At 53.7% G+C, this 22,449-nt stretch overlaps 1 protein-coding gene across 17 annotated transcripts in view; it reads left to right on the plus strand.

The window, feature by feature from the left end:
• The window catches only part of Znf618 (zinc finger protein 618), a 153,093-nt gene that overhangs the window by 63,842 nt on the left and 66,802 nt on the right, over positions 1 to 22,449 (plus strand). For 15 of the 17 annotated variants that reach the window (XM_078047999.1, XM_078048000.1, XM_078048009.1 and 12 more), the window contains exon 2: positions 15,249 to 15,292. The exons of 1 other annotated variant lie outside the window; for it this stretch is intronic. In XM_078047999.1, coding sequence (XP_077904125.1) covers positions 15,249 to 15,292 — 44 coding nt within the window. Of the gene's footprint in view, positions 1 to 12,675; positions 12,884 to 15,248; positions 15,293 to 22,449 lie in introns of those variants that run through there. One more of the 17 variants, XM_078048007.1, reaches the window with a different exon arrangement.

Here is a 22,449-nt window from a genome sequence, read left to right on the forward strand (position 1 = left end):
ATGGTGGCCGTCATCGCCATGCGATCACCTGGGCTTGTGACTGCTGTGTCAGAGCTTCCCTCCTTCCACAGGGAGGCTGTGCGCTCTTGGAAAAGTAGGGAACCCGTTCCCCTTGAGGGCTGGGCCTCCCAGGGCAAGTCCTCTGCTGGGCTATCTGCGGCTGGGATGCTCCTCTGACAGGGAGGGGCCCTTTCCCTCCCACCACCCTGCACACTGCTTCCTCCATGTCGTCTGGACAGTCCCCCAGAGCCCTTTGGTACCTCCCAGCAGGTACCCCCACATCCCCACCGCAGGGTCTGTCCAGTAGAATGCCTGTTGTCAGGTGCCCATTACCTATCAGGTAGACGCTTTCCCTGGAGGGGAACCTTCCTCTCCATCCCGGCCTCAGGACTGCTGCCCTGTGACTTCTGTGCCCTGCGAGCTGTGTGTCCATCTCCCTCCTGCAGCAAAGGCCCCCACCTGGCCACCATCAGCCGCCACTACTCGGGGCTCCACCTGGGAAAACACTGCCCGTCAACACGTAAGTGTGTCACTGCCAATAATAGTGTGAAGGCTCCGAATCTGAGGGCCTTTCTAGGATCCTTTTGCTGATTAATTAGGTCAGCATTCCAAAATCAATTTTCAGCGGAGTTGCTCTGTTCCCCGCCCAGCCCGGCCGCGATGCTGGCCCGGGAGGCGGTTCTAGGCCTCTGGCAGGGCCCATGCCTGGGTCTACCTACCTGGGGAGAGAGTCATGCTGCATGTCTCTTCTGTGATTATTCCGACTTTTTATTTTATCTGCCCCCCCTTCAGATCTTCCATTAAGCCCCCGTAGATCCTGCTTCAAGCAGGCAATTAGACTAACAACGTAATTATATCCCTCCATGCTAATTGTAACTGGTTTAGGGGAAAAACAAAGAGCAAGAGGCGTCAAAGTCTCTGGAAACTGGAAGCAGCACTTGTAATTTCCAGGTATTTCTTGTCCCCAGTTGCTGGCAGGCTGGTGCCTGCGTCTGTCCACGTAGCTTGCCTTTGGCTCACAGTGTCACCAGGAGGCACGTAGGCCCAGTCTCCTCTTCTGAGGCCAGTGGCCATTCCCCATCCTGGTCCCTGCCCTCGTGGCTTTCTGCTTCCTGGGACCTGGCTCTGCTGGCTCCGTGGGAGCCTGGGGGAAGGGTGCAGGTGAGGAGAGCGACGGCCTTGGAGGTGATGACTTTTCATCCTCTCGGCCAGTGCTCCATGATGCCCATCATGGGCTTGGTCCTCCCTAAAAGGTTGGGGAGGCCAGCACTGGCCCTGGCCCAGGGTTTGAGCAGGGATGCTGCCACACAGCCCCGCTCAAACCCTGGATTAGCTGCAGTAGATGCTTGAGCAGGGGCATATTGAGGACAGGGGGACAGACGTAACCCCCTAGAGAGGTGGGACAGGCAACAGGGGGAGGTTCCTGGCCAGGAGGAGCCTTGAGCAGAGGCAGGAAGACCTGAGAGGAGCCTCAGCAAGGCCGAGGTGGTTTTCAGGAACGATGGTGGGCTGCAATGGGACTGGCCGAGCTGTGTGACCTTGGGTGGTCACTGGCCTCTCGGGGCCTCCTTCTTCACCAGGTGTAAGGTCTGCAGTGGCTCCAGCCCACCTACCCAGAGTGGGCATCAGGGTGGTGTCTGGTTAGGGACCTGGTGCCCCAAGGCCCAGGGCTCATCCCTGTCCGTCCTGGTGTCTCCAGAGGTGGGGACGTTTGACAGCTGGATGGCGACAGGCTCTTGGGCACATGGTGGCTTTCCAGTTGTCATGCCTTCTGCCACCTTGGCCATGTGCCTCAGGAGATCCATTCAGTGCATACTCCTGTCCCTACAAACAGGGTTTCCTGCTTACTGATGTGACCTGTGTCCCTCTGGATGGCTGTCACTCAAGTGACCCCTGAAGCTGGGGTTAGAGATGCCATTGAACCCCACTTCTTTTGGGGACCGCTTTCACACTCTTGTCCCCATTTGGGCCACAAGGTGCTAGGTATTCCCGCCCTGGGTTCCCTATCAGTTGTGCAGAGGGGCGTTTCATTAAAATTTCCATTAACTATTTTTTCTTTTTTTAAAGCCAGTGAGCAATTTATAGATTCATTAACTTTTTACTACACTTGTGAAACCAGGAAGAGGGGAATAAAAGAAATGAAATATTTGGTCCGCAGCGTTTCACTCAAAGATGGTGGCTCTTCCGTGAGGAGCCCAGGAAGCTGGGCGAGAGGTGGGTGTGAGGAGCGTCGGGAAGGTCTGGGCTCTTCCGGAAGCTTCCCTCCCCGCTGCCCCATTCCTGCACTGGGGGGCTGGTCCGTCCCTTTGTTAAAACCCACTGGTGTTTTTTTCTTCAGCACATGGCTGCGTGCTCTCTGATGATGGCCTCCCCAGGGAGCTGGCCACTTCCAGTGACGCTGAGTTTGACACTGTATGTGTTTTGTTTTACTGAGGTGCACTTGGACCCCTGGTAGCGCCCTCATTGCCTTTCATCTCGGGGTTAACCATGGCATGATTGTTGGGGATGGCTTTGGGGCCAGAGAGCTCAGGCTCAGCTGTGTGACTTGGGACTAGTGAGTCCCTCCGTCTGAGCTTCTGTTTCTCTATCTATAAACTTAAAATAGTGTTAGGATCTCCGGGAAGTCCCAGGAGAGTGATGCTGATGTGCCTTGGCATGCGCACGGGTAAGCGGTGGCAGGTGAATGGGCGCCGAGTCTCCTGGCCCTGTTCACACCCCAGCCCGAGCCGAGCAGTGGGACTGCTCCTCCCCAGCCGTCCCCGGCTGGACCCAGTTCCCTGAAGGGCAGGCCACGCCCTCCCGTGCCACCTCAGTTTCCCCGTTGTAAAGGGCTCGAGCAGGCAAACGAGGCTGTCGGTGAGATCGGACGCACTTGTCAGGCTCTTAGGGTCGCTGGCACCTAAGTGTCGTAGCACATTAGCGCTCACCCTGTTGCTTGAAAGTCTCACTTGCAGGGTCCACTGTGTCGGGAAGACAGCAGGCTTCAGGGCTGCTCCCAGAGCTCCCGAGAAAGAGGAGGCTCAGTGCTTGAAGGTCCTCCAGGGCCCTCTTGCTGGGCGCCCAGGTGGAGAGGGAATGCCCTGAGAACTGGACCTGCCCCGTAGGTGGGAGGTCCACCCTCAGGACTCACAGTAGAGGCAGAGGTTGGTAAAGTCACAGATCTTCAGTCTGGAGTAGTTGGGACCCCGCCTGGTCCCACTCCTGCTCTCAGGTGGGCAGCGTGAGTGTTTTGAAGTAGGCTGGTTCCCCCCAAAGCAGTAGTAATAGGAGGCTGAGCAGCAAGGAGGGAAAAAGCCACTCGTGTTATAATCATCCCAGGCACGAGCTTTGGGGGAGTCTGTGTGCGTGGAGCCTTGGTTGATGTAAATGTTACATTGAGTCAGGTGGATTGTCGATTCTGTCCTTGTCACTTCGTCTTAGCACGTGTTTTCCACGCAGCTCCAGCATCGTCTCCGTGGCTTCGTAAGCAGGGATTAGCTGGCATTGCTGTGCACGTTGGTTTTCCCCAAATATGTGTTGTGAACGATGCAGGGGACATCTGTGTGCAGAAAACTTTTTTCTTCTTTTGCACGATATTCAGACTTTGCTTCTCAAAGTGAAGTCCTGGAGTCCAAGGACTTGAGAGTGGACCAGGCTTGTGGCAGTAGATGCGGCAGCTGCAGCACACATCTGCTGTGCTGGTGCCTGAAGAAGAATCCTTGAGGGAGAGCCGGTGTGCCAGTCTGGCCACCCTGCTGCCTCCTCGACCTGCATCTTAGCTGGGGGGTTGGTGGCTGCTGACTTGTATTAATTGTCCAAAGACTTTGGACCAAACCATGAGCTGTGGCTGGAATGTTAATTTTTTGCATGCCAGGCTGAAAGCTCATACTCAGAGCCCGTGATCAGAGGCCCACATGGGCACCCCAGAGGAGGGGTGAGGCTGGCCCCTGTGATAGGGGTTGCAGATTGCGTGTGCCCACATGCACAATCTCTCTCCAGGCCTTTATTTTCTCTTGCATCCAACCAACCTTCTGGCTCTAGAGGCTATGCATGAGGGAAAGCGTGTGTTTGCGGCTGAAGGGTTCACTAGTGAAGGCCGTGGGAGATGGGAGGCAAGCCCAGCTTTGAGGATCATGTTGGTGGCAGCCTGGCGCAGAGGAGGTCAGCACTTTGAGTCAAGGACCTGTGAGAACACATGTCTTCAAATGCCGCGTCACAGGACTTTCTGTGATTTCCCAGTTTGAGTTGAATGTGGGCGTTTGTCCGGTGTCCCCTGCTTTCGCTGTGACACTGGTTAACACTGACGTTGGGTTAGGCTGACTTCTTGAAATGAGTTTGGTGGTTTTGGAGGCACTGTCGGGACGGTGACAGTGGAGACGGTGGTGGGCTTCTAGAGCCCAGCTGCTGCTCTAGAAGTCATGTGTATGAGCTCTTTTAATGACTTCATTAAATCAAGTTATTTCATGAAAGAGGAGCACAGTGTGGGGTCTTGGAAAGGGGAGCTCGGTCTTTGTCTTGGAAGGTGATACGGGTTTGAATCTCAGCTCCGCTAGTCACTGTGGGACTTTAGAGCAACTTGACCTCTGCTCCTTCCTCTCTGATATGGAAGTCACGACTCTTGCCCTGTGAAGAGCTAAGAGAGGCAGTGGAAGGGGAGCCGCCCCAGTCACCGCGCACATGCACCTGGAGCCCTGGTAGAAGGCGCTGTTCCCCCCTCACCCCAGGCTCGGGCCTCTGAGTCGTCTTCCCCTTTAAGGATGTTGTGTGGACGCTCCCTGAGCGCTGGGCTGTCTGGTGGGCACTGGGGAATCCAGAGGCATGGCCTCTGCCTGGGGAAGATGGATGGTGCAGCTGGAAGACAGGTCATAAAAAGATGACTGAGTAGACCAGCCACCTGATCAATACCGTTCAAATGGCTCAGGCAATAAGTGCTTTAAGAAGACTGGGGAGGGCGGTGGCCCTGTGGCCCCGGGAGGCAAGATGGAGCCTTAAAGCAAGGGGAAGGTCCCTTTCTTTCTTTGTAGAATGTAGTTAAATTGAGCCTTCAGCAGCCAGGACAAGAGGCTCACAGGGCTAAGCCTGCTCCTGTAGAAGAAGGCTTTGGCCTTTTATGCTGGTATTGAAGAAAGTCCCAGTGTGGATCCGGAGTGGCCTTGAAGTTGGAAAGTTCTGGGGCCCTCAGAGTGGGTTTCCCTCGGCCCAGCTGGCCTCAGACTTCTTCCATCTTGGGAGTTCTCTGCAGAGCCGGGGGTGAACTCTGCTGGGGGACCCAGGCATCCTGCGTGTCGTGGGACTGGGATCTGATGGCCAGGCATCTGTTTCCCAGACTTTCAGATTCCTTTAAACCATAGGCCCCATCCCTTCCTCGTCCTGCTGTGCTTGGTGGTACCCAGGACTACATTTCCCAGGAGCCCTTGCTCTCCTCTGGGCTGCTTAGCAGGAAGATTGGAACCTGGGAACAGGAAGCCTGGGTTGCATCCTGGGCTCTCCCAGTGTTTTTTGCATAGCCCAGCCCTCCCTTTTTGTGGTCCACCTCCTTGGGCAGTGCTTGCCTTATGCTGGACAGCTCCAGCTGTCTGCAGTGCCATCTCTTTCCCTTTCTCAGGTGAGGCCTGGGCATGGGAGCAGCAGGTCGTGGACTGATCCCCGTTGCTCCTCTGTCCTGTTGAGCCTCTCTGTTCATCCATCACCACACACTCAAATCCCTGTGCAGTACTGCCTCTATTTAGAAGACCTAGAGGGCTTTTTCTGGTTTTCTGTCCCAGACCCTACAGGACAGTCCCAGATCAGATTCCTCCCCTCCACATGGTCCCATGGAAGCCACTGTATAATCACGTCTGCCCTAATGAATTTAGAACACAAGGATTTTTTTTTTCTTAGCAAAGAAAACAGAATTGTAGAATAATTTCAAAATAGTCTGGCTGCCCGGATTCCTCAGCGTGCACCCATTGGGATGTGTAGAATTACACTCTGTCTTTTTTCTTCATGGGCCTCTCATTTAGAGGAAAATGGGTGGACCCTTCCTTTCCAACTGTGAGAGGAACTATTTTGATTATGAAAAAAAAAAAAATTCATGCAGTTGTTCTCCCCTCCCTGCTTGCCCGGACTGTTGATCTTGTGATATATTTATAGAGATCGTGGTTGGCTGACCAGGAGTTATTTTGCAATAGGAATTCATAAGATTTCTACTTTGAGCTTGTGTTCCAGACTTTTCTGTGTTTCTTTTTTTTTTTTTTTTTCGATCTTACTTAGAACAAGTACTCTGCCTTTCTGTAGTTATTTCTTTTCCACCACAAAAGTAAGCCCTGCTCTTCCCTCATATTTTTTCCCCTGTGTGTATTCATTGTCTCTGAACTTCTCTCTTCTTTGATGTCTCTTTCTACTTCAAATTTTAGCAGACCACAGTTGCTTTACGTAGGAACGTTTTTGCCAATGAGAATGTAGTGACCTGGAAAAGGGCGTTGGGGCTGGGGGTCAGGAGACCTCACTTTTTCTGTCTACACAAGGACCACGTTGGCCTAGATGAGGGGCAAGCAGCCGTCGTGCCCGGCTTTACCGTGCCCATGGCCCTCCTTCCCCACGCTGTGCCAGGCAGCCACTCCTCATTGATGACAGCGGCCTTGAAAGTGCAGTGGTCTGCCATTCTTGGACTAGATGATCCCCTAGGCCCGTCACTGCCACGGTTCTCTGAGGGCTGGCGGTGCCATTCTAGTTTTAGTCCATTTAACCAACCTTTACGAAGCCCCGTCTGCAGCACAGCCCTGGGTGTGTAGATCCACAGGGTGCTCAACACAGCCAGCCTCAGGAAAGCTGTAGTGTGGCCAGGGCAAGGCTGTAGGGTGTGGTGTTTGGGCTGCTTGCTGGCTTGTCCTGTGGTCCTGGAGGAGGCCATCTAGGCCATGAAACAAAAGGAGCAAAGAGGGAAACCACAGAGTCAGCAAGGTGCAGAACGAGGAGGATGTCACAGCCCATGTCATCCAGCTCTCCAGTTACAGTTGGGGAAACGGAGGTTTAGAGGGAGGAGGGCTTTCCTGAGTTGTGTTTTTCTTTCTTTTTTCTTCTTTTTTTTGGGGGGGGGTGGGTGCTAGGGATTGAACTCAGGGGCACTGGACCACTGAGCCCCATCCCCAACCCTGTTTTGTATTTTATTCAGAGACAGGGTCGCACTGAGTTGCTTAGTGCCCTGCTTTTGCCGAGGCTGGCTTTGAACTCACAATCCTTCCGCCTCAGCCTCCCGAGCTGCTGGAACTACAGGCGCGCACCACTGTGCCCAGCTTTCCTGAGTTTTAAGAAATGGTAATTTTATAGCTAAAATTTATTATAAACTGAGAAATCATTTGAATAAAAAATAATTACATAGGTAAGACTTCTGTGGGTAATGGTACATGTCAGACACTATTTGGAGAGCTTTATGTGTGTTAGACAATTTAGACCTCAGTAACCTTGTGAGGTAAGTACCATGGTCACTCCCATTTGACAGATGAGGAAACTGAGTCACAGTTTAAGTGGCTTACCTGTTGTCACTCAGCCTGGGAGTCATGGAGCCAGGGTTCGAGCCCAGCCCATTCCCTCCAAGCTCCATGGTAAGAACCACTGGGCCAAATAAATCCTGCTGGAACAATCAGAATCTTTTAAATGTGTTAATTTTACTTCCCACCATCCATGTAATCACAGTGACATCGTCCGGGTCTGTAACACCTGCGGCATTGCTGGCCCTGACAGAATGTGAACCCGCGTCTGCCCCGCCCCAGGTGTCAAGGCTGGGAGGTCTCTGAGAGGCCATCAGCTGGCAGCCCCATTGGGCAGACTGAGGGCATCTAGAAGAGGGCCCTCCTGGCCTGAGCGGCTCTTGCTTCTCCCTGTCTGGGCACAGTGGCATTGATTTGACCACGTCCTGGGGGCTGGAGCCTTGGGTGCCCCTGAAGGAAATGGAGGCCAGCCTCTTCCTCCTGCCTCACTTACAGATACCTAAGAGGGTGGCTTAGAACCCTGTCCCCAATTCCGGGTTTATCTAATTTGGAGTTTTCACCTCCTTTTATTTGTAATAGATTTCCCCCTCCCCAGGACTCAAAAAAGTTTTCTATTTTTTTTTTTACCCTCCCCCACTTCCTGCTGATCTGAAGTGAATATTTATCACATATTTAATGAGTAATCTGAGTCTTGGCATGGTGAGGCTGTACCAGGACATGGTTTATGGCTGATCTGGTTTTAACTCGCTCCAGGCGGTTTTCCCTGGAGTTTTCTGTAAAATCATAAACCTGGAGAGAGAATTTTTGTGGAATCTAGTCACATGACCCGCTCTTTTATAAATGGAGAGATTAACTGTGTGAGCGTGAGGAACTGAGATGCTTTAAAAAAAAAAAGAAAAGAAAAAACAGAGAAGCATTTGTGGACCCAGAGGAGTGTGTCGTCTCCAAAACACAGAGAAAAATCACTCTCCAAGGTCACCTGCCCACCCTGTAGCAGGACAGAGTAAGGGTTGGAAGGTGGACTTGGATGGGGAGCAGCTAGGGTGGCCCTGGCCCCAAACCCAGCTGCCTCTGAGACCTCTCCTGGCCCCGGGGCTCCTGGCATAGACCTTGGAGGGCTGTTGGGGATATTGAGTAGAGCTGCACGCTGTGCCCAAGCTGGTGGACCCCGAGGTGGACCATTCACTCCTGAATGGTCACCCTGCTTGAGTCCCTCTGCTGAGTTAGTGGTTCTGGCTGACCCCATGTGGGATGTGAAGGCACATTCCAGGAGCGGGCCCATCGGCACCTTTCACCCCACAGCAGCCCTGAGGGGTGGGCACTAGGACCCCCAACCCTCACCCCACTTTGCAACTGACAGTTCAAAGCCGTGACTTGTCAGAGGTCTACCAGTAAGTGGCGGGCCTTCTGCCCAGGCTGACTCCCAGGATGGCCGTCCTCGCCTTGGCCAGTGGCTTCCTTGTCTTCAGTGCAGTCCTGCAGCTGGCCCTGGGAGGGAGGCCAGGCCCAAGTTTCCTCAGCTCAACCTTCTCCCCACTTCTAGGTCTCGGCTCTCATCCTGGGAGATGACAGTAGCCTTTGCTCTGGGTCCCCTGCCTCTGGTCTCTCCATATGGGGACCAACGGGTACATTCAGGGCTGTCCTCATTCACCCGCCGTGTGATCTTGTGCGAGGACTTTTCTTTGCCTGGGTCTCTGTTTCCTGTGGCCTCTGAAACTACATCCAGGTTTGTTAATGGCGGTATCACAGCTGAGCCTGTGCTGAGTGCCTGTCACCTTATTTAAGTTTTTCCTGGAAAACAGCAGGCACCCGTCCTCGCACTAGTTCTTTTCACCCAGGATCTCCTCAGGCTTGGAACCCAGGGCGGTCAGTGGCTTAGAGCGGCCACATTCAATTGGGAAAGAAAACAGAATTAAAAACCAAGTACCACATGTTAGAATCATAATTAGAGACACGGTTTAATTAGAGAATTTATAATGCATTTAGTTTGAGAAGAACAGTCTTCCTTACAACTTGCAAAGCCACTGTTCAGCCTTGGCACAGTCACCCTTAAAAGGTGTCTTTCAGGACACTCGGTGAATAAAGTGAGGACTCTCTGAGCCCAGGGGGCTGAGGTTGGCTGGGGAAGCAGTTGGTCCTCTTTGCTTGGGGCCAGGCCTCATTCCATGGTTCTGGAGGTAGAGGGCCCAGTGTGTGGAGGAAATGGCCCTGGGTGTGCAGTGAGAAGACGTGGGAGCCTGGCCAAGCCTCGGACCATCCCTTGGGCAAGTCACCTGGCCCCCCTGGGTGCCGGGGTAATTCATGGTCAGAAGGGGAGCATTGTCTTCCTGCCCTTCCCTGCCCTTCCCTCCCCTCATCAAGTGAGCTGTATGGTGCTGGGCTAATGGTTGATATTCTCAAGCATCAGAGGGACGTGGAAGGTCTTGATGCTCTTGCCCAAGATTTTTGGCATCTTGCTTGACTCTTTCATTTGTACCCTCACCTAGTTCATCTGCAAGTCCCATTGACTCTGCCTTCTGGTATATTCGAAAGCCATCCCTTCCTCACCCCTGTCACCACTGCAGCCCCAGCCCCGGCCACCACATCACATGCTCCTGTCCTGCAGTAGCCTCACCAGCCCTCTGCATTCTCCCTGCCTCATGCTCTGTTTCCACCATGGCAGCCGCAGTGAACTTTCTAAAACGGACCGTGAATTGTCCTCCCGTGGAATCGAGGCTACCCACCCAGAGCCCAGCAGTGCTTGGCACATAGTAGGTGTTTAAGAACTACCTGCTGAGTGAGTAAAGGAGCAATTGATTCTTACTGATCAGTTGATGTATTTCATCCAAGTACTTGCCATGCAGTTCATTTATCTAGGCAACCTCATTATCAGGTACCTCCTGAGAAATAATCCCAATTAACAGATTTAACAATATGTGCTGAGTATTTGCCCCATGCCAAGCCCTGAGTGGGTGCTGGAGACTTGGCCATTTGTAGGATGTGGTCTTTGCCCAGGAGGAGTGACACCCGATCTGGGGGTATTTTGTGGGCACTGCAGGAACCCTGGCCTTAGTCTCCCAGAGTTGGTGGAAGGCGTTGACGGTGGTGTATTAGCAGTGTTGGGAGAACAATGAGCAGGGACAAATTAAACAGTGGGGGGAGGGGGCAGGCTTTCAATTCTCCCAAGAGGAAGTGATTTTCATGTTGCAGTGGGGGAGGGAAAAGGCATGATCCTAATTACACCACCATAGAGATGTGCTGTGTAGGCTCCATCCTGGGCTTGACTGGCTGAGGCGCCATCTTGGACGTGCCCACTCCAGGATGGTGGCCCTTCCATGCTCACAGAGCTGGGGCGTTGGGGCCCCCATGTTTGTGGTGCTACTTCAGCCTCCCTGAGCCTCTGGCTTAGCTCTCTTATCTCAGAAAGGCATTTTATTCTTCGAGCCCAGGCAGCCAGGACCCAAGGAGCTGTTTTTCCTCCATTGTGCAAGCATGACAAATCATTAATTTTTGATTGATTTGCTTAGAATTATGGGCGCCCCAGCATTCTTTCCGCCGCTGAACAGCTGTATAACAAATGAATATATCAGTGTGCACAAAAGATTGGAGATCTAAGAGAAGCAATTACATTGGCCACCCTCCCCCACCCTCACCCCTTCCCGGGCAATGAAGGGAGGAAATTTTTACCAGAAATTCCTCAAGTGGCTTAAAAAAAAAAAAATGCCTTTTTTTATAATTGAATTAAATCTTTATCTCTTTATCTTTTACAGCAGATTTCCAAACACACATCGGTTCCCCACATGCTTGGGTTCTATCCATCCAGGAGGAATCTTTAATAATGAAATTTCAAGTTGTGAATTAAAACCAAAATGGGAAAGAAAAAAAAAATTCTACCCCTCCTTTTTTTTTTTTTTTTTTCTTTTTTTTGGTTGCTGCTATTCCTTTAAGATTTTGGAACCGTACCAGTGCACTAAATGTGACCTCCATAACTTTTAAATTAAGAATTTATGCTGGCTTGAAATTTATGAAATATTTCAGCATGAAAGAAAGCCTTTTTCCCTCAGGAAAATTGAGCAATAAATCACAGCACTGTGGATTTACTGCCCTAGAGCCAGCGAGAGATAGGATTTTTTTTTTTTTTGCTTCATTCTGAAAAAAAAAAAATGTAATCATATAAGACAGCTTAGCTGCTGTCCTCCCACTCTCTAGAATTTTTAATTTCAGCTGTTTCTGCTTGGATTTATTTCCAATATTCCTGCTCGGCTTTTCAATTTCCTCAGTTATTAAATTTTAATTCAGTGCATTAGCATTTAAATTAAAAAAGGGTTTATTTTATCGAAATCGTTGGCCAGCCCCCATCCCGTAGCACACGAATTGCCTGTTTCTGCCATTTGCACAAAATGTGAAATGCAGCTAATGTCTTACAACTTACATTTGCACAAATTTAGAAATAAAATTTCTGGGTTTGGAATAATATTTTCTTTCCAAGAAAACCCTTAATAAGAGAATGGAAAAGAACAACTTAACATTCATTTGGGAGGGAAAAGGAAGGTCGAATGAAACCAAAAATAGCCATGCCCAGGTGCTGCGGGGAAGCTGGTGGAGAGGGAATAGGTGGGGTAGGAATGGGGGTGGGCACTCGGATGGGGGCTGGAGGGCTTGGGGTCCACGGCCACCAGCCATGGGAGAGTGAGAAAGAGGGGCCCCGTGGGTCATCTGCCCTCCATCTTTCATTTGCCATAGAGGGGTCTTTTAAGGTTGGGTCAGCTCAACATGGAGGGGCAGAGAAGGGAGGCTCTGATCCAGCCCTCTGCCCCGCTCCTGTTTTCACCAGCAAAGACCCTCAGCTCCAGAGAAAGAGGTTCAGAGGGAGACCCAGAGTGAGTGAGGGCAAGAAGCTGCGTTCTTCTGGAGCACAGTGTCCCTTGGCAGAAGGGGAAGGTGTGATGGCCACGGTGGTGCAGTTCCCATGCCCTGAGCTGTCACCTGTGTTCTGGGTTGAGTGGCGCCCTACCCATGGGTGAAGCCAGCGCTGTGGACCTTCAAGAGTCTGACTTGCACAGTGTGGGATTCCGGGCAGCCAAGTGGGCCCTGCTCCTCATTCACCCGCCGTGTGATCTTGTGCAAGGACTTTTCTTTGCCTAGGTCTCTGTTTCCTGTGGCCTCTGAAACTACATCCAGGTTTGTTAATGGCGGTATCACAGCTGAGCCTGTGCTGAGTGCCTGTCACCTTATTTAAGTTATCTTCAGTCTCACACCAGTCCTGTGAAGTGGGTCCTAGAGTTAGCATCCTGCTGAATTGCAGATGAGGAAACTGGGGCCTTGAGAGTATAGGCGACTTGCTGAAGATCCCACGGCTAGACAGTGGCAAAACCTAGACTGCGGCTCCAACCGAAGCCCTGTGCTCTTGGACTTCAGTTCAAGTTGAGAATGAGGCTGCATGGTGCTGGGTAAAGGTGAGTTTATGTTTTAGGTGGGATCAAGAAGTTGCTGGTGTTGGATCTTTGGGCCTAGGGAAATGGCAGGGTCCAAGTTAAGCTTCATTCAAGCAGAAGGGACCACTGTGATGGATTTGTGAGGATACAGACAAACCCCCGCCTGTGTGCCGCGGATCGCCACTGTTGGGAGTTGAGTTCTGGGCACCACAGGTTCCCTGGCTGGGGGGCAGAAAGCCATGATGGCTGTGATGCTGACACCTGCAGTTATGGACGTCTCCCACTGTGTCCATGCATGTCCATGTCCCAGGCTGGCTCTCCCACCCCTGCCCTCTGCCCAGGTGGTCTTCCTCCCTTGGCTGCTCCAGTACCCCAGTGTTACTGCCACCACCTGGGTGTCTGCAGACACAACTGCGATTCAACAGCGTGTTCTGAGAACTATTTGAACGTTGTCGGCGTTTTATCTTTGTTTTCTAAAACTGAGTGGAAGACAGAAATGACCATGACTCCTAGTGCTTCAAAACTGAAGCGCCATCAGCTCATAAAAGAGACAATCAGTTGTGCCCAAGATGCTCGGTCATGGTTTGCCACACTTGACCCGGTCAATGCTGCATAAAATTATGATGGAAAAAGAAAGAAAAGAAACCACAACAACATTGAAAATGGGTGTGAAGTGCTCTAGCACTTTACGTCTTGGACACAAGCATCATGACAGGTCACGTACAGGTCTGAGGAATGCCGGGTGGCAGAAAGAGGCTATAAGTGATCTGTCCTTTGCTCCCGTGACGTGGCGGGCAGACCTCTTGCCTGCTCCCATTCAAGTTCTCCCTCCTCGCTCATCCTTGACTTTTCCATTTCCCTTGTGTGGGAAATGGGGGCCTCTGCGGTGTCACCCCACTTCCTATTTGGTTCTCCTGAATGTTGGTGGGAGATAGAACATTGCAGAGCTGCCGAAGGTGGCCTTTCGAGTAGCCAAACCTGGGCCTGTTGCTGTAGGACTTTTTAGTAAATGAAAGTGTCTGTGTCTATCGCGTGGGCACGTTTCCATGTGGGCTCGTGTCCACATACCTGCGCCTGGCGGGAGTCACCTTCAGCAGCAGGGTGGCATTCACAGGGCCAGGCCGGTGCCCAAAGAAAGATGAGAGGGAGGGGTGGGGACTGTGGAGAAACAGGTCTGTCAGCTCCAGCTGGTTGTCACTCTGGGCCTAGGTGTCACTGGGTTTTCTGGTTTTTAAGAGAAGTTGGAAATCCAGCCTTTGTTGAGGGGGGAGAGGGTAAAATCCTTTATTTTTGTAGACTGCGGGTTCTCATCAAAGACCACCACCCAGTTCTGCAGCTTCTAAGCTCACATCAAAAAGGTGGCTGCTGTTTTTACTTTTGGAAGTCTGGAAATTGGAAAAGCTTGGGAACAAAATGACGATAACCAGGGAGCAGCGGAAGTGGACCTGGGAGCAAGGGGGCTACGGAAGGTCACCAGTCATTGTCCCGTGTAGGGTTGCCCGTGCCAGTGTTTCACAGCCGAAATTCGGTGCCGAGTCCTGGGGGTTCTGCGGCACCTGCCCGGATGTTTCCAAGTGCAGGACCTGAGCAGCACTTGGAAAAATTCTGTAAACACGCACTAGAGTCTCAGAGCTGCATCATCCTGACTCTGGTTCCTCTCGGCCCGGGTTTCGAGGCAGCCGAGGAGCGCTCGTGTCAGCTGGTGGGGGCGGCAGACCTTGGCATTGCTCCGTGTCTGCATCTGGGTTCTCTTGAGCACTGGCCTAGGAGTCAGGACCCCAGAAATTTGTCATTTGGTCCTCATGAGACTTCAGGCAGCTCCCTCTGCCCAGGGCCTTCGTCTCTCCTTCTGAACCATAATTTTATGATTCCCGAAAAATTTCATTTGGTCAGCCTTATCTCCCCACTCACCCCCCACTCCCAAATAAAAGAGATTAAGAACTGGGACTCTCTGGCCTTCCCCCTGCTCATGGGTTTGGGGGACAGAATATTTTAACATAATAGGATTTTCCCCCTCTGGTTGGTAGGAATCAATCTGCAGCTACTGTTTTATTGGAAATCCCAGCTGAAAATAAAGATGGTGCAATTCAATCTCAGATTTAACTGGTTACTTACTTTCCACCGAGTCCCCAGGGCTGTGCGGTTGCTTGGTTTGTGTTGGCAGTGGGTGCCAGGCTTAAAGGGACAAGCGAATGGGATGGCGAGGGCTCCTGACTCCCCCTTACCACCAGGGACAGGTTTTCCCAGCCCGAGGAATGGGGCCGGGGCTTGTGGCCCGCTCGCCCCTCTCTCTGAAGCCGGTCTCCAGCGGGAGCTTGGCGGGTGGCAGTGGGTGGACCGGTGTCTTCTGCCTGGCTGATGGAGGTGTTCTGGATTTCTTTTGCAGGCTGACGGAGCCAGTGCAGCCGGAAGGAAAAGCACTGCCAGCAGGTACGACCCCTGCGCCCCAGCCCCTCCTCCTGTCCCCGGTCTTCACGACCAGCAGCCACCACTCTCTGGTCCTTCCGGAAAGGTGGGATGGTCAGACCAGCCCTCTTTGCTGAGAAGTAGCCACAGCTTCCCAGAGGGTGTGAGGGTGTAGACAGCCTTTTCCATGTGCCTTCTGTGGGCCTCCAGGGCTGGAATCCAAGGACGATGCGTTTCTGACTGGCCATTGGCCCCTCCCACGGGGGAGACTTGGGGATGAAGCCCAAGGTGGGGAGCTTGGCTGCTGCAGTGTGGACTCCGGGGTGAGCCGCCCCCTCCCCCCGCATCTGCGTGTGGATCTTGTGCCCTGCGCTGGGGTCATGCGCTTGGGTCCTGTGCTCCTCTCTGCCACTAGGTACCCCAGGTGAGGGCAGTAGGGCACTCCGAGGAGCCAGACCAGGGGTCCAACTTCACCTTTGATGCTGGGAGAAGATGGGGGAGGGTGGCCCTCAAGGAAAGCTGAGCTGTTGTCACCAGAAAGGAGAAGGAGATCCCAAGGGCCTAAGCTGGGGACGGCAACACAGGGGGCCCAGGTAAGCGCCTGGTCAGTGTTGGCACTAGTGCTGCTCCTGTCGCAGTGCGGAGAGCAGAGCTGGAGTGACCAGGTGGGCTTTACTTGGGGCATGGGAGGCAGGAAGAAGGCAGCGGATGGGCAGGGAAGGTGGCTCTCTGGCACGCACGTAGACTCTGGAATGGGCAGATTGTGAATGCCCAGCGGGAAAGCCCTCCCTGTGGCCCAGGGAACAGCAGTGCTCTAAAATGTTCCTAGAGTGTGTGGTGTTGTGTTTTGGGTGGGGGTTGGGGAATTAAGAGTGTTCTTTCTGTGGCCAAATAAATTTGGAGGTCAGTGGGTTGAGTGCAGAATGGAGTGGAGAAAGCACCAGTTCAGTCAAGCACACAGCCACTCTCTCTGGGGACACCAGCTCCAGGTCCCCCAGTCCTGACTGCAGGTCCCACAAGTGCCTCAGAGTCAAGCAGGTTTCTCTGCAGGGGCTGTTTCAGAGCCTTTAAAGAGCTCATGTTTGGGAGTCCTCAAGCTTCATTAACTGAGGGACACTTCCTGAGGCTCATGCGGTGGAGCAGGTGTTTCTTGGAACACACTTAGGGAATCCACAGATGTGTTTGGCTCTGCGCGCCAGGAAGGTCACTCTGGCAGCATTTTGCAGGGTGGATTGAAGTCCAGGACTCCAGACGCCAGGCCCTTGCCACCCACGGGATGCTGCTGGCCTGGCAGATGTCTTCTGTTTCGAGGCCACGTGGCCTCTGACGTGTCTCAGCTCGGCCAGTGAGTGTGGACGCAGCCAGGGGTGACCCACCCACGTGCACTCGGAAGGATGTCATTTGTCGGTTCTGAGACTGGATCTTGTTAGGTCCGAGGCTGTCCTTGAACTTGCGATCCTCCTGCTTCCTGAGGAGCTGGGGTTATGGGTCCCTGCCACGGTGCCTGGTGGGAATGCTCATTCTGTCTTCCCACGTTGGTGTCCTTTACCTTCCAGCCTGCGATTCCGTCCTCCCTTCAATGACGCTTTCCCCAACCTCCTTTTCAGGGCACGTGCCACCCAGCCTGTGGCCTTTGTCACCTGCCCACACAGCTGAATTATTTGCATGTGAGCGGTTTTCCCCTTCCCTCTGGGAGTGGCAGCTTCCCAGGGCAGGGGCCATGTCTGTCTTGGGCATCGATGTGGGCCTGGACCCTCGTAGGCCTGCAGATGTCTATGGCAACCTAGGTGCCCAGCGTCCTGTGTCCTGGACCCCTGGTGGAGGAGTCCCTAGAGTGGTCAGTGGTGGGTGGAGGCACTTGCTGGACCTGAAGTCAGGACTAGAAGTCCTGAATGGTGTCCCCACCCTGTCACTGTGCTTCTGGAACAGGGGAGGGGCTGCTCAGGGTCCTCAGGGGAGAAAGTGGCTGTGTGCTTGACAGCCGGTGCTTTCTCCACTCGATGGTGGCCTCGGGCCGGGGTCTGGCCCACCACTGTCCTTCCTGCTGTATTCGTTGGGCACTCGCTCTGTGTGCTGTGGACTCCGATGGCCAGATGCTAATGTTTTCACCCAGGAGACGTGTTAAGAGTGTGTGGGTGGTGGGCACAGTGGCGGGTCCATCCCAGTTGTGGGATGTCCTCACCTGACCCTCTGCTGCCTGAGTCTCTCATAGGGGCTCTGCCTGGTGGTGGCGGGCAGAGGACAGCAGGCAGGTTTTCCAGTGTTGCTCGTGGCTGCGTAGAGCTGCGGGATGAGTGTTCCCAGCCCAAGGCTGCAGTCCACGGGGACGAGTGCGGAGGTTGATTAGAGATGCCCGCTGGTCGGGGCAGGGGAAGGGGGCCATGTGTGCCGTCTCTTCTCTGAGGAGCCTGGGCTCTCCACCGCAGGTACGTAGTGACTGAACCCGTGTCATTGCCACGGGGCTCTAGTGCCCACCAGGAAGGCAGCACAGACCTGTGGGTTGGGTGTGACAGAAGCGTGAAAGCACAGTTGCCTTGAATGACGACTGTCATTTAGCCTGGCTCCACGTCCAGTTCTGAGCTACGTGGTTTGCACGTGTTCATTCAGTTATTTATTGGGTGTTGTCTTCCCAACGACCCTCCCAGGGAGGTGTTCGCCGCATTCCCACTTTACGGACAGGGAAGGCGAGGCGCAGGGCTCCGCGGGGCTCAGGCTGCTTCCCAGTCTGGCTCCTTGGGTGTGTGGCCTGCACTTCCCTGCTGCCCCCTCCTGCTTGTCCATGTGAAGTCAGCAGGTGACAGAGTTCCAGGACTAGGGGCCGGGGACTGCAAAGGAGGCTGGGCTCTGGGGGTGCTCCCGGGTGAGTACGTTGGGATTGTGGGATTGAAACCAGTAGCATTCTCTGAAAGGCCATCTCTGCGCCCTGAGGAGTGAAGGACACACTGAGGCATCAGGAGAACTGTAGCAGTGGCCCTAGCCTTGCCACTGGTGGCTTTGACGCCCCCGGGTGGCTTTAGACCGGGGGTGCTCTGTAGGGCTTCAGAGCTCGTTTAGTCTCCGTTTCTGATGAGAACCGGAGGTGTGGAGGCTCCCCAAAGTCAGAGTGAGGCTGGAGGGCCACGGGCAGGACTGACCTGGGAGGAGCCCCGCCCGGGCGGGCCTGGCTCCGGCCCTGCCTTGTCGCTCTGTTATTACACCCGGCGCTGCTTTCATCCCGCGCCGCCTTTTGGCCTGGAACACGCAATTTTGTTATTTCTCCAGAGGGCCTCTGGCTGGACCCCAAGACCAACAGCACGGGCTGCGAAGGAATCAGTGTTACATGGAGGGGACAAGGAGAGGTGTGTTCTGGATCTGAAGGACAGCCGAGCGTGGCCTGGTTCACTTCCTGTAACCCAGCCTGGGCGGATTTTACAAGACCAGGGACCCAGCACCCGGGGTCGGGGGTGACCTGGTGTGCAGGTCACAGCTCACATGGCCAGGCGGCCGCCGAGCCTCGCTTACTCCAAGGCCTGGGCCTGGGGCCTCTGCAGAGAGGAGTTCTGAAGGAGTTGCTGCTGTTGCCGTCAGGTTCTTGCAGTTGCAGGCTCCAGGGAGGAAGAGCGATGCCGGCTGTGAGCTGGAGGCCTGGGGCGGAAGGGCTCTGCAGGTTGTCCAATCCCACACTCTGATTTTAGAGATCAGGACACAGGGCAGAGAGGTCACGTGATCCCTTGCTCCCTGGAACATTCTAGCTGCCTAAAGATGAGACAGGATCCTATAGATGGGAGGTTGGAGGGAGAAGATGGTGAAACCAAGTCTCATGCATTCACTTCACGGGTATTTACAGAGGGCCTACTAAGCGCTACGTTCTGCCTTCGGTGCCAGGGATACAGCACTGAACAGAACCGAAAGCCCTGCCCCTGTGGAGTGGTGTCCTGGGGAGGGGGACAGATGATAGAAACACATAAACCATGTACTCGTCCCTGGTCACAGGTGCAGTGTGGGGGGACAGGGAGACCTGGAGCGGGTGCCATCTCTTTAATCTGGGAGGTCGGGAGAGGCATCTCTGGGAGATGTGAGGGACCGAGCTGGGAAGTCTGGGGAAGTGCCTCCTGGGCAGGGAGAACACCGGTGCAGGGGACATTCTTTGCCCCCGAGCAAGCGTGAGCACTGCAAGGCCACTGGACACCGTGCGCAGCCTGTGCCATTACTGTGCATGAGATGGGGAGCCGCGGGACGTTTTGAGCAGAGAGGTGCCTTGATGTGACTTGGTTTGCAAAGGACCATCTCGGCTGCCGGTAGGCGAATCAACAGCAGGGGCAAGGTGTTCCCAGAGCTGCTGCCTCGGTTCAGGACAGTTGGCAACTGTGACGGGGGCCAGCCGTGAGTGTCTGGAAGGCTGTCTTCAGGCCTGAGGGCTCCGGATTGAAGCCCACGTCCAGAAATGCACAGCCTCCTGTTCCGCCCTAGGATGGCCCAGGCTGGGGTGAGCTTCCCTCCAGAGCCCCCACTCCCTGCCCTCTCTGCCTGATCTGCTGAGCGTCTTCCTCACTTCTCCAGCCCTGCTGGGGCCCAAGCAGCTTGGCCCAGAGAGGAAGAGCTCAGACAGCCTGGGTGCAGATCCTGGTGCTGCTCGTGGCCTGGTTGTGTGACCTCGAGTTGGTCACATAGCCTCTCTGCCTGTCAGTTTCCTCATCTGTAAAACAGGGATTGTGTCACTAGGACCACCTTCCCAGTGCTGTCAGAGGACTAAGTCTACTGACAGTGCGTGTACCTGCGCTCAGTGCCTGGACCATAGTAGGTGTTCAGTAAACGCTTTCATCACCACCATGCGGGCTGGATTCCTGGGAGAGGGCAGCCATGGGTGACAGTTGGTTTCTCAGGGAGCCTGGACTCAGGGAAGAGAGTGGGGATGGAGCATACTGATTGCATTGCTGTGGCTGCGAGGAAAAGTGCTAGGACGTTGGCTGTTACACTGCCTGAGGTCGGGGCCCCTGGGAATGTGGAGCAGAGAGTGATGATATGTTGGTATGACATCTGCTGTGGGAGGGCCAGGATCAGGTCTTGTGGTTTACACAGATCACATTGCCCCCCTCAGCCTCCCTTCTGAGGTTGTAACTGGTGTCCGTTCTTCTTTTTAATCAGGGATTGCCCCCATTGCCCCCAGGGCGCTTACCACTGAGCCACACCCCCAACCCATCTTTACTTTTTGAGTTAGGGACTCGCTGAGTTGCTGAGGTTGGCTTTGAACTTAGAATCCCCTGCCTCAGCCACCTGAGTCACTGGGTTACAGGTGTGCACCACTGTGGCTGTGCCTGACAGTTGGAATTGTTCTTTTTCAGAGTGAACTGAGGATAGACTCCTCTGAGGTCACTCTAATAGTAAAATGTCTTTGGAACTAGCTGGGTCTCCCCCTTTCAGCCAAGGTCTGTACCAGTGGACCATTTAATTGTAACCACGTGTGTGTGTGGCTGCGTAATTATTCTTTAAATAATCTTCTTATTTGGCTTTTGGTTTCCAACAATAAAATAAAAATCATCCTGAACAAATTAATTTCATTTGTACAAAATTTCACAGTCACACTCGGCCTAGTGCTAGTCAGTGGACAGTGTGGTACTCCCAGAACAAATTATTTGGAAACCGGGACCATTTCAGGCAGAAGACAGCCTCATCTTGACTCTAGGTTATGTTCCTGTGTGTGGAGCTCAGATTCTGTCTCCAACAATAGAGTCTCCCCCTGCTGAACTCTGAGCAAAGTTGGTCGACAAAACTCATAAACTGCAGGTTGACTCTAGGGGATTGTACCCTTATCCGGAGGGGCCAGAGACTTCTTTGGTGGGCAGAGTTCACCCTCTGCTTAACCAGTTACCACTGACCCTAGATTCTGTAGAAGAGGGCAGATTCTGGAAAATTCACAGGCAGCTTTAAATTTGCCCTCAGGAGACAGTCTTAGAAATGCAAACCACAATTCCTGTGAGTAAAAATCCATGAGTCATTTCTAAAGGGCACCTGAGCTTGGGTGGCCCAGCAAAGAGCATTGAGCTGGGAGACTCTTGGGGAACTCTGACCCGTCCCCAACCCAGCGCCACCTTCCCGCTGGTGCTCCAGGAGCAAACTCAGTTCTTCTCCTGAACCTGGGGATATCAGTTCAGAGCGCTCAGAATTTTGCCACGTCCTAAAGAGCAGCCTTCGGTGGTCGCTGAGAGGCCCAGACCTGTTGTTTCTCGGCTCCGTCATGCCAAAGGCCCTTGATCGCAGAAGGCCTCTCCTGGCCCTCGCTGGCTGGCCGGCTCGTGCCGGGCTTGAGCTTCCTCTGCACTCCACGCAGAGTGGCTGGTGAAGGAGGGTGGCGGGCTGTGCGGCCACCTCCTGCATCGTCCCTCCCTGCTCCTCCCACAGTGAGCCTGGCTTTGGGGTGTCCCGAGCCTCTCCCGCTCCTAGCTGACAATCCCTCCCTTCCCTTCCTGTGTGAAGTATTCTGTCCTTGTCCTGAGAGCTCGTCCTTTTCATAGCTGGACCAAGCTTTTCACATTTTGTCTGGTGAGGGCTTCGTGGGAACAGGAGCAAAGAGCATTAACAGGGTCCCTGTGGGGTCCAGTTGTCCCTTAGAATCTACATGTGACTGCTCCCAGGGCACCCCATGGATACACATCTGAGGGTGCTTGAGTCTCATAAAAAACAGCGCAGCGTTTGCACGGAGGCTGTGCGTCCTTCCGTACCCCTAGATCACCTCTGGATCAGTTGTCGCACCTAATGCAACGTAAGTGCCTTGTGCGTGGTTGTTAGGCTGCTCTGTTAAGGGAGCAGCGACAGGAAGTCTGTGTTCAGTACAGACTCGGGTTTCCCGAGTATTTTCTGGCAGCAGTTGGTGGAACAGTGGACGTGGGCCCTGTGGATAGGGGGGGCTGGCTGGGCGAGGTGCTGCGTGGGGCCTCCTATGCACCTGTCCTTCCATTCTCCATTGGTTTTTAGCGTCACTCCTGATCTGCACGTGAGCAGAGGGAGGTTTGGGTGGGTTAAGGAAACTGTCCCTCTCTTGATGGCCTGTGGCCAAGACAGTCCCTGTTGTGCATCCTGGGACACTTGTTCTAGGCAGCAAGTAACCCTGGGCTCGGGGTCCCTAGAGTGCTCAGAGCTTTATTGCAGACCTCCGTGCGTCGCCCTCTGTCTTGAGGACGGCTCGTGGGTGGAGGGAGGCCAGT

Source organism: Ictidomys tridecemlineatus, chromosome 4 (genome assembly GCF_052094955.1).
Source record: "Ictidomys tridecemlineatus isolate mIctTri1 chromosome 4, mIctTri1.hap1, whole genome shotgun sequence".
NCBI classification, from domain to species: domain Eukaryota; kingdom Metazoa; phylum Chordata; class Mammalia; order Rodentia; family Sciuridae; genus Ictidomys; species Ictidomys tridecemlineatus.